This window comes from Cygnus olor, chromosome 5 (genome assembly GCF_009769625.2).
Source record: "Cygnus olor isolate bCygOlo1 chromosome 5, bCygOlo1.pri.v2, whole genome shotgun sequence".
Taxonomy (NCBI): Eukaryota; Metazoa; Chordata; class Aves; order Anseriformes; family Anatidae; genus Cygnus; species Cygnus olor.
This window is the reverse complement of record NC_049173.1, coordinates 7920082-7932284: the sequence shown is the minus strand read 5'-3', so window position 1 is coordinate 7932284 and position 12203 is coordinate 7920082. Positions and strand designations below refer to the sequence as shown.

General features: G+C 45.7%; 1 protein-coding gene across 1 annotated transcript; it reads right to left on the bottom strand.

Moving 5' to 3' along the window:
- Nucleotides 1-3277: 3277 nt before the first annotated feature.
- On the bottom strand, nucleotides 3278-5904 carry HSPA2 (heat shock protein family A (Hsp70) member 2). The gene has a single exon (XM_040557914.1). The coding sequence runs from the start codon at nucleotides 5571-5573 to the stop codon at nucleotides 3669-3671; it is 1905 nt and encodes a 634-aa protein (XP_040413848.1). The 5' UTR covers nucleotides 5574-5904; the 3' UTR covers nucleotides 3278-3668.
- Between the last annotated feature and the right edge of the window lie 6299 nt (nucleotides 5905-12203).

The following is a 12203-nucleotide window of genomic DNA, read 5'->3' as shown; positions in this document are numbered from 1 at the left end:
TCAGAGCTGTCACCCCTCGGCTGTGCCCCACGGTGCCCCAGACCTTCAAGGAGAACCTCTCAAACAAATGACAGGCAGCTCCCAAGAGCAAAGCTGTCCAGCCTGCGGGGCTCTACGCGGTGTCTCCCGCGAGATAAAAGGCAGGCTGCTGGGGTATATTCACTCTGGTCTTTAAGATGCTATCACAAGGGATGAGCAGGGCTGCAGCCTGTCTGCTAAGCCCTCTGTGCTTTAGAACTTCAAACAGATGCTACAGAGGCGGCGGGGCATGGGGCTGAGTCACATGAGACGCAGCCAGCCCCAGCACGTCCCAGCTTCCCTGCTCCCAAACGGGTTGTCTCAGGCATCCCCGGTGTCCTCAGCTCCCTCGCAGCTCTCTTTCATGGCACGTTAGTTTAGTAATTTTTTTTTTTTTTTGGTTTTACTTTGGCTCTTTTGGCTCTTCCCATTCCTCTGCAGAGTGAGGGTGGGGCATTGCAGGATTCCCTGCATGGCACTCGGGAGGGATTGCTTCACATTGCTACACACCTGGCTGCATGGCCAGTGAAGTGCTAAAGCGCTTAGGGATTTTAATTTGGGTGATTAAATTCTCCAGTATTAAGGTTACGGGTGTTCCTCTATATAAAATAACGCCATTCATATAAACTTGATCAGCAAATACAAGGAGCCATCAGAAGTTAACACTGTAGTTGCACAAGTGCTACTAAGTTATAGCCACTTTATAACCTTCCCATGGGCTTGGTCTTTTGCACAGCCCTGTTTAAGAATAAGCAAAATTCAGAAAGGCAAAGCAATAATTTTGCCAAAAGGAGGCGGCTTTCCCTGCGAGTCAGGACAGTACCGAGGATGAGGCACGCTGAGTGTGGAAGCAATGAAACTGCAGATTTTAGACCAGATTATTTTCCTGGGTTTGGCAAACTCATTTCAGACGCACAACTACTCCACAGAACTACCTGTACAGATCAAATACTCCTATTTGCGAACAAGGAGAAGCATTTTTCCCCTCTGACACCTACTTTTTTTCTTTAAGAAACCAGGTGGAAAAATTATACACACTGGAGTCAGTGGGGAGTCACCACTAACTTCAGCAGGAAAAGTTTCTCTCTGCGGTAAGTTCAATACACTGAAAACCAACTCAAAATTCTTCTTTGTTTTATAAACCAAGTAGACCAAGGGCAACGAATCCAGCCCTGAGCTCTTCAAGTTTTCTGCCTCTTGCATTTTGGGGAGCTGTTTACATATTTGAAAGGTTACTTTGTGCCTTGAGACTTCCAATCTTTCCAGTTGTGCAAGCAAGCATAAGTTCCTCATCCTTAAAATGTGCCCCACAATCTGTCCAGGCTAAAAAGTATCCCTTTTTCAGAAAAACAAACAAACAAACAAAAAAAACAATTACTCCAGTGTTAGCCTGTGCACATCCTCGGCCGCTTGGGTGCTTTAACTCCCAGCACCTGGAGAGGTGCCTTGCTCCCGTGGTCCCTGTTACTCCTGCCTGCCCCTCCACCGAAATGCAGCCACCAGCACAGAGCAGCAGTGACCGAGGTGAGCGAAAGGACAGGTGACAAACAACCTGCTGCCTGCATTTAGCCAAATTAGCTCTGCAATACATTTAAATAGACGCTTGGGAAAAACAACAAGAAATTGTATTTAATAACTGGGAAGCGACACTGAAGAACGCACACCAAGAACTGGAGAGCAAAGGAAACTACGTGGCGAGGACGACTACAAGTCAGTCAACAGAAAAAATAGTTAACCTTAATTTACAGCGACCACGGGTGCTACCTGACCCTTATCGGCGCCCCACTGCAGTGGGTGCTGGATTAGGAAGCACACATCTGATGAAGTATTACAGTTTGCAGCAACAACTTTTCTCTTACCGATGACCTATTGTTATTCATAAATGTATTTCTCTATTAGCTCCTGGGAAAAACTAATCAAAAAGCCATGGTGTCTTTTACGTTCTTGGGGTCCTGTATTTGCTACAGTCTGGAAATCCAGGGGTTGATTGCCAGGAAAATGCTGTGTACCCAAACATCAAAAACACCCAGCCTGATTACAGCCTTCCGAGATTTTGCTTAAGTAGTCAGCAGGTGCTTAAGTTGCAGTAATTGACTTTTCAAGTCCTACTGTGATTGTACTGCCATTTACATATGAACCGTTCAATAAACTTTAAGTGGTTTTGAGTAATTCAAGCCAACAGCTGATCAAACAAGCTTTTTACAAGCCTCGCATTCCAGTAGCGACTGTAACCCCTCTCTGTAGCCACGCGATAGTGCACACGAACAAGCAGCCTGCGCTTAGCAAGCCAGCCGAGAGAAATCCGCCTCGTAAACCAGCCTTTTACACCTCCGCTGGTATTAAACACTACGCAAGTTTATTTTAGCCTGCCCTCTCTTATAACAAAACGTCCCACAGAGGTGTTTTCTCTATCACCTGCAAGCTCACAGGATTTGAGCCCGGAAAGCTGTTGGAGCTGCAGAAAGCGCAGCGCCTTCCCCGCTCACCCAAACAAGAGCAAGCCTGCTGATTTCCTGCAACTGCCCGCTGCCGAGCTATTTTTTCCCTTAAAGGACAAGGCAGCCCAAAATGTGTATGTCATCAGGCTCTTCCACTACAACTAATTAGCTCTCGGCTCCTCTGACTCCAAACACTGCTGTTTTGCTTTCTGAAACAAATCAAGAGCTCCAGAGACTGTTTGGAGAAGAGCTGGGCAAGTTTAACTGCTACAGAATTTGCCTATTCTATCAGCTTTGGCATCCTGACTCATTATTCAGCATTTACCGCACTCAGGATCCTTGGCAGCCTTACTTTCGATCAACTTAAAAAGGGAAAAACACTTTCAATACAAAAAAAAAAAAGCTCAGCTTGCATGCAAGCAACCCAAGAATAACTCAGCAGTTTATATAGCTGGCCACACACTGCATTGCCAAGCCCAGCTGTCCCCGAAGCAGAACTGTCTAATTGTGCTCATTTCCATGCTGCTCCACTCGGGGGGCACTTGCACAACAAGGGGCCATGTGCCCCACACTCCACAGCTGGAGGGAGTCCAGCCCAATCCCCCCATGCCAGCCTGAAGCAAGAAGCTCAGCCCCACAGGGACAGGATGAGCCAGCGCAGGAGCTCCGTAGCTTGGACTCCACTGCAGCTCCGTGCCTGTCAGGAAAGGCACCCCCAGGGCTGCTTGGGGCTCCCTGTCACCACCCCAGCCCCACTCAGGAGGTTGGGGGCATCTACCCACCCCACCACCCCCCACCCACAAAATGAAGGAAGCTAAAGATTTATGCTTTAAATACATTTTATTTATTACCAAAATTTCCAGAAGCCAAGTTTGGCATTTCTCATCTTCCATAAAGATTTTTTTTTCCCCATGCATAACTTGAAACTTGTCAACTGCAACAGTTGCGTGGTTACTTTAGAAGAGACACTTAAACAGAGACAAACATCCAGAATACAAGTAGCTGTATCTGAATTAACAAAACTTCTCTATTACTAACCTTATAAAGCAGGACGTGCCTTCCCTTTTATCAAAACCAAGCTGATAGATCTGCCTTTATACACACCCAACAGAATAAACTCTGTTATTGGCAATGACGTTTTTCTTAAACGTTAGAAAAATATAAAGCAAAGAATGGAGTGACTGTCCATAAACCAGTCTATACTCAGTCCTTTTAATCTACTTCTTCGATGGTTGGGCCACCAGAGCCACCTGCCCCAGCTCCTCCAGCTCCCTGGTACAATTTTGTGACGATCGGGTTGCAGAGTTTCTCCAGCTCTTTCTGCTTGTGCTCGTACTCTTCTTTCTCAGCCATCTGGTTGCGATCGAGCCAAGAGATCACCTCCCGACACTTGTCGAGCACTTTCTGCTTGTCCTGGTCACTGATCTTTCCCTTCAATTTATCATCCTCCACCGTCTGCTTCATGTTGTAAGTGTAGGACTCGAGCGAGTTCTTGGCTCCCACCCGATCTCTGTTGGCTTCATCCTCTGCTTTGTATTTCTCTGCTTCTTGCACCATACGGTCAATATCATCCTTGCTAAGGCGACCCTTGTCATTGGTGATGGTTATCTTGTTCTCCTTACCCGTGCTCTTGTCCACCGCACTGACGTTCAGGATACCATTGGCATCTATGTCGAAAGTAACCTCGATCTGGGGGACTCCACGGGGCGCTGGGGGGATGCCTGTTAGATCAAACTTGCCCAGCAAGTTGTTGTCCTTGGTCATGGCCCTCTCACCCTCGTACACCTGGACCAGGACACTGCTCTGGTTGTCTGAGTAGGTGGTGAAGGTCTGAGTTTGTTTGGTGGGAATGGTGGTGTTACGCTTGATGAGGGCGGTCATCACTCCACCAGCTGTCTCGATGCCCAGGGACAGGGGGGTGACATCCAGCAGGAGCAGATCCTGCACATTCTCGGACTTGTCTCCCATGAGAATAGCCGCTTGCACGGCAGCACCGTAAGCAACAGCCTCATCAGGATTGATGCTCTTGTTGAGCTCTTTGCCATTGAAGAAGTCCTGTAGTAGTTTTTGGATCTTGGGGATACGGGTGGAGCCTCCAACCAGCACGATCTCCTGGATCTGGCCCTTGTCTAGCTTGGCATCACGCAGGGCCTTTTCTACTGGCTCCAGAGTGCCACGGAAGAGGTCAGCATTGAGCTCCTCAAAGCGGGCACGAGTAATGGAAGTGTAGAAGTCAATGCCCTCATACAGGGAGTCGATCTCAATGCTAGCTTGCGTGGAAGAGCTGAGAGTGCGCTTTGCTCTCTCACAAGCCGTACGCAGCCGCCTCACCGCGCGCTTATTGCCAGCAATGTCACGCTTGTGCTTACGCTTGAATTCTTCCACAAAATGGTTCACCATGCGGTTGTCAAAGTCCTCCCCCCCAAGGTGGGTGTCCCCAGCTGTGGACTTCACCTCAAAGATGCCATCCTCAATGGTAAGGATGGAAACATCGAAAGTGCCCCCTCCCAAGTCAAAGATGAGCACATTCTTCTCACCAGCCCGAGTACCTTTCTTGTCCAAGCCATAGGCTATTGCAGCTGCTGTGGGCTCGTTGATAATACGCATCACATTCAGGCCGGTGATGGTGCCAGCATCTTTGGTGGCCTGGCGCTGGGAGTCATTGAAGTAAGCAGGCACTGTGATGACAGCATTCTGCACCTTGCGCCCCAGATAGGCCTCGGCAATCTCCTTCATCTTGGTAAGCACCATGGAGCTGATCTCCTCGGGGAAGAAGGTCTTCATCTCACCCTTGTACTCCACCTGCACCTTGGGCTTGCCACCCTCGTTCACCACACGGAAGGGCCAGTGCTTCATGTCTGACTGCACCGTGGGGTCATCATACTTGCGGCCGATGAGGCGCTTGGCATCAAAGATGGTGTTGGTGGGGTTCATCGCCACCTGGTTCTTGGCAGCATCGCCGATGAGCCGCTCAGTATCGGTGAAGGCAACATAGCTGGGCGTGGTGCGGTTGCCCTGGTCGTTGGCGATGATCTCCACTTTGCCATGCTGGAAGACGCCCACGCATGAGTACGTGGTGCCCAGGTCGATGCCGATCGCCGGCCCTTTGCCAGACATGACGGCGGCTTTCTGCGATCAGCTGCTCGTTCGCTCCCGGTCACGTCCCCGCCACCCGCTCCCGCTGCCTTCCGCGGCGCGTTCTGCCGTTGCCGCGCCGTCCGCGCCCCTTTTATAGCCCGCTCAGCCTCCTTCTGGAACCTGCCAGAACCCCCCGGACCAATCCAGACGCCCGCCTGCAGCGAGCGACCAATCGCCGCCGCGCCTCCACGAGGAGCGCCCGCCCCCTGCCTCCTAGCCAATCAGAAGCGCGCCGCCCCCCCCGCCAGCCCCGCCCCTCCCCGCCGCGCGGCGGCGGCCGGCCTTCTTCCTGTTGTTTCTCGATCCGTCTCGCTTGCCAGCGTGCGCCACGGCCGCGGGCCAATCACAGCGCGCGCTCCCCGCTCGCCCCGCCCCCCCCGCCCCGAAACTCTGCTAGAAAGTTCCAGTGGACGTTAGACGGGAGGGCCGGGGATCGACGTCAACGCTATCCAATAGGAAGCGGGCAGGAGGGCGAGGGGGCGGGGCGAGCGGGGGCGGGGCGTGGTCGCTACGCAACTCGCGCCGCGCTGCCAGGGGGCTGGGCAGGCGCCCCCCCCCCCCCCACCTCACCCCGAGCCCCTGAGGGGCGCCAGGGGAGGGGGGGCGGGGGGGCAGCGGCTCGCCTCGCAGTGTTTGTAATTCCTGAAAGTTCCGTCAAACGCTGCGTGTCACCTCCCAGCGGCCGGCTGGTGGCGAATTTACCCTTATTTGGTCGCAAGGCGGCAGTTTTTCCCCCCCCTCCTCGTCCCTCTCACGCCGCCCTCCTGCCAGCCCGCCCCCGTCTCGTCAGCGAGCTGCGGCCGCTGAGGCGCCCCCCCCATACTCCCCCCCCCCCCCCCCCCCCCCCCGTTCCTGAGGAGGATTTTCCCCAGAGCTCGGCTCGTTCCCTCTATGGCAGAGGGACGGTCCCGCCGCCAGCGGGGCCGAGGCAATTTTTAGCCTTATTTCGGCTTAACTTGGCGGGCTGACAGCCGCCGCGGCCGGGCAGACGGACGGACAGACGGACAAACTGCCCGCCGCTTCTCCCCTCAGGCCGCCGCCCCGAGCAGCCCGCCCGCGGGGGGCTGTCACCTCCGGTGGCCGCCGAGGCACCTCGCTGTCCCCCTCTGGAAAAGAGCAGCGTGGGCGGCTGGGGAGCCCTGTTGCTGCCTGTTGGCCATTCTTGAAACGTCTCCAAATTTTTGTCGGTTGTGCTAATGTAAAATGTCGTCACGCCTACATTTAGCAAAGGCTTCGGGGCTATTAACTCGGAGCGAGGCGAGGGCTTTGATGAAAATATATTAAACATGAAAATCTGCCGTGGTTGCTCCAAGTTATTCCTCCTGAGTTTGAGGCAAACACTTCAAAATATTCCAATTATAGTCAGGAGACCAAAATGCCGCGTTGAGATCTCTCTTCCCCTGAGCAACTTGTGGATAGCTGCTTTAAAAGTGCAGCTGAAAGTCTGCTACACACAGAGTTTTGTGTGATGTGAAGGAAGGATTAAACGCACTGAATGTTTAAATCATCTTTCATTAATGTTGTCCCCAGCCTTTAGCGTTATGTTATAGCAGCCCTCATAGAAAATGTTACAGCTTTTACCAGTATGGCTTATGCTCATGCAGTTATTACACCCTCTCAGAAACATCCTTGTTTCAATTAGTTTGTTTGTGAAAGCGTTTTTACATGACATGAAAATTCTGCCTCTTATGTAGCATGCATGTATGTAGTTTGGGGACAGAAGGGCTTCCATTTCTGATGGTAAATAATGAACATACTTAGGTAACTATTGCTCTTCCACACAACCCGGTCCTTTTTAATACAGCGGTTCTGACCTTGGAGAAATCCAGAAGTGAATGGAAAATGGAAGGTGTCAGCCTCCATACCTCCAGCAGGAGGTTCTCTGTACCTCTCATGTGCATATTTCTTTGATGGGAAGGGTGTTGATTTCTCTTGTAGTCAGACCAGTGACTGATTCATCACTGAACTATCTCTTCCTGTAATTCCCTGCTACTTCATTCAGTTGATTGTATCATACGGAGCAAAGAGAAATGCTGGAGAAATACAAAGAGAGTTGGCTGATAGATTCAGCTTCAGGTGAAAAATAGATGTAATTTGTTATTTGTATCCTTGTGAGGATTGTCTCGGAGGAACATGCATGAGAATGCATGAGGACCCTGTTTTGGTAGATGCAATATAAACTCAGACACTGTTATTTCAGAGTAAAAAGAGGATTCCGGCCTCTGTAGAAAGAGATGGAAAGAACAAATGGACCAGGAAATAACACAGAAATCTTGATCAACACAATAAGCACATAATAATGATGTCTTTACATCAAAATTAATTCAATATCTCATTTAGATGTAGTTGTAATCAAACAGGTTCTATCAGCTTCAGAAAGGAGATTTCATGAATTTGGCCCAAAGCTTTTAGCTGTGAGTTTTATCAGCCCAGGCACAGAATATGCACAGCTTCTCCAGACAAAACTTGTTTGGGGTGATGGTTGCCTTGGCCTAATAACTAATATGGCCCTGGTGTAGTTGTACAGATATCCAGATGCGCTGATAACCCGCTAAAGAGCTGTTTGCACTGATTGGGATGACTGCTTACCCTAATAGTACTCCTTCAGTCCTATTTATTTAAAATTTTTAATTGTAGTTTTGCTATCATGAATTTGGAGAAAATAGCTGGAAGGAATGCATAAGCATACCATTTTAATGCTAATGGTGTAAATTATGGACAATCATGGACAATGTCAGGAAAAATCTAAAGGCCTGTAGACTCAGGCTACCAAATATTTCATTTAGCCTCTTGCAGAAGAATTTCTTTTCCAGCTGAGCACACAGGTACTGTTTTCTTCTTGTACAACAATACTCATAGGTCTGAGCTTCTTTTTAAACTTTTGTTCCCAATCAAAAATTGACGTGATTTTCTTGCCGTCATCTCTCATCTCCTACAGATGTCCTTAGAGAAAGTCCAGTCTAACTCGAGGGAACAACCTCTAAAGCGTCATTAGACTTATTCTCTTTTCTCAGCAGAGCTATTACACGCCTGCTTTTTGTCAGCAGTTCTCTTAAGACTTGCAGCACAATTTGTGCACCAACTCATCTCTACAGTCATCCTCTCATATGGGAAGAGCCACATGATTTTCTTTTATGTTGCTTCATATGCAGTCATGTTACAGGTGAGCCAAACAGACTGGTTCAGAAATTAGAGAGCACGCTTTACGCTGAGGACTTTAGCACAAGTCTGATTTTCCCTTTAAAGAAAACATTTGCTGGTATTCCCTCATCCCGAATCTGTAAGACATATTTTAATACTTCCAGAACAGCGGGTCGGCACCTCTGGAAGCATGCGGGGCTCTTTCTGATGCATTTATTTGTGTTTAGGATCGATCCCATGTCTCCTGCTTGGCAGTTATGCAATACGCTGTAGGCCATTCTCCATTACACCACCCTGCCAGAACTGCAGATGATATTTAGATTTCTTCAGTGAAGCAAGAGCTCAGTATCTGGAGCAGAACTCAGCACTCAGCCCATATCTTTATCTTGATAAAAGTATGATTATTTTTTTTCCAACGTATGTCATAAAGCAATGTAGTATGGAAATAGGAGTGAACACTAGTTACTGTTTAATCAGATATTAGCTGCTTGGTTCATTGAGATGATAAAGTTAAAATGTAATGGCCTGTCATATACAGGAGTTCAGGTCATCTGATGATAAGAAGATCTCAGACCTTAAATTCTGGAGATTAGTAGCCACTTCCTTATCAAAACTGTCCAAAAATAGCATAAATCAGATGGTATTGGTGAGGGTAAATGAATTATTTTACAATACCCAGTTCAGAAAAATCTAAGCAACAGTTGTTCCAAGAACAAATAACGCATTATCTTACTACCCTTCCATTGCTGAAACCCTTCATCTCATTCCTATTTGTGAGTATATATACAGGAATTGGAATTCAGACAAGAATACCAGTGTTTGAAATGGCAACAGATTCTTCTGACAAGTTGCTGCTGAGTTAAAAACTGTAGTTTTAACTTTGTAACTTTTTCGGTTATTTTTCTAACTTTTTGTGTTATTTGTCTTCAGATACTTCCACTTTTGCATGCAGACACTATTTGTTTTGAAAGGCAGCAATAATACATGTGTTTTTCTTAAATAAATGTTACTTTTTTGTGTGTGAAAAAAAAAAAAAAAGAATCTGCAAGTCATTGTAATGTGTTCTGCAAATTACACAAATGCATGATCAGTAATATGGAAATATTCAGAATAGCAGAATATAGGGCACAGTAATTTAGTATTGCCAAATCAGAAGTTCAAAAATCATGAGTCAGATCTCCTAAAATTATAAACTTGTTTAAAATTATGAGCCTAAAAAACACGTGACTTTATTCACCTCTGGCTTTTTAATCTTTAGCATATGTTCTGATTACACTTTAAGGATTTTCCATGTAATTTTTAGAATTTTGTTGTTGTTGTTGGTTTGGTTTGGTTTGATTTTATAATTTAAGAAATAAACTATCTGATTACACCATTTCACAACTAAAAGCAGACTGTATCAGATTGATTAGACTCAATAAAATCAAGAACATTGGTAACACTGATTAAACTAACTCTTGATGTTTCAAGGAATAATGATTTTGTAATTAAGTGGTTTTAGAGCATCTTATTTACATATACTTCTGACAGTTTCTGAGGCATGATTAAAAGCTGAGGTTAGTATCACTAATGCTAAGTAGATAAACTGGTGTGCTGTGCATCTTAGGCATTCCTTTCTTGACTACTTTTTATAACTGCAACCTCCGTTTCTAACAGACAGTGCCAGCCCTACTGAGAGCAACAAATAAAGGACTTTAAAGCAGCTAGTTTGCAATTAATCATAGAATCACATCAGAAAAAGACCTCAGCAGGTCACTTAGTCTACTTGTGCCTAACCAAAGTCTCCTTTCTTGCAATTTATGCCAATTATTTTCTATTCCTATCAATTGTGGATACAAAAAAACATTATTCCATTTTTCTTTGCCAGCAGTTTTTATAGGTATGAAGATCATATTTCCCCTCTGCCATCTCTTCTGTAAGATCTAAAATCATTCGATCTATCCTCAAAGGCAATGTTTTCTAGACATTCACATTGCTTTCTCTTGCATTCTCTGCATGTGACCTGTATCTTTCTTTTTTTTTTTTTTTTTTTTTTCCAAGTGCCATAATCAAAACTGCAGACATTGGTAGCTCACACCCTAGTAGTTCTGAAGGAACAGATTATGCTACAGTTTATCCATCAAAATTTTCACCTTTACTTGCAACAGCGTAATGTTGCAGAGTCATTTTTGGAATTTGATCCAAAATAACACACATTCTTTTCAATGGAAATTAAGCAGCTGTTCCTTAACTTACACTGCTAATGATTCCAACTTGCAGTTGTTCCTATTAAATAACACCTTATGTTTTCAGATCATATCTGCACCTTGCCAAAATTATTTTGAATTCTAATGTTATCTTCTAGTACACTTAAAGACTAAATCTGCTTGGTCTTGTTTGAAGATAATAAAACAATACTGTATCTTAGGGGTGGTTAATAAATGAAAACAGAGAATTTTATGTAGAACAGCTATGAATGGCATTAAACATACTGTAATTATTGGCTGTAACTATAAAGCTGAACAAATGATGTCTTAAACAAGGAAAATGGTATACTGTAAACACAGGAAAGACCAATACTTCATACTCACAGGTCGATATCATTTGATCAATCTCTCTGATTCACTTAAATGCTTAGTGTGAAGAATTTTGGTGATAATTCAACTACAGCAGTGCTATGGATTGCACATATTTTTTCATTCCTGTGATTGATTTTTACTCATCTCAGTTTTCAACACTGTCACTCTTACCAGGTGAATGGGCAAAATGCAGGAGCAGATGAAGCAGATGCTAACTGGAACTTCACCCTGTTGCTGCGACTGTTATGAACTTAGGTATAAGATGGAATTAAATAAAAATAATAAGCAGACTTGTAAGAACATTTTATTTAAGATACTGTATCAAAGCACAGATTAAGCTTTAAAGGTGATGAAAACTAACCTGGAATGTCTTCACTGGTAGTCTACATAGGCTACAAATAATTGCTAAGTTACAGAACAGTAACAGCCTGTTCTAGATGTCCTATGCTTAAGGATAAAAAAAGAAGAAGAAAAAAAAAAAAAAGGAAAAAGAAAAAGCAAGATTTGTCTCAATACTTCCAGGCCTATCTTTAGATGATGTTATAAACATAGTTCCCTTCTCTCCTCTGCTTAGTGGTGGTCCTACTGCAAGGGTGCTTCCTGTTCTCTATGGAAAGGATATCAGATTTTCTGTTAGAGTTCCCAGCTGTGCTGAGCCTTCTCCCTGAGGACTCCCCAGTGTTATCTTGCATGTTCTAGATATTCACTGTCCTCCCCATTGCTCTAGCACCACAACTGGGACAGAAGGGTCAGCATTCCACTATTGTACTGAAGGCTTTTAAAATTCCTGTTTATGTTTAAGATGTTTTTTGTTAATACTGCTGATAACTTAAACACCTAAATGCTGAAATGTCTGGGGCTTCGTAATCAGATTAAGCAACCACATTCAAAGATATCTGAACATCTTTTC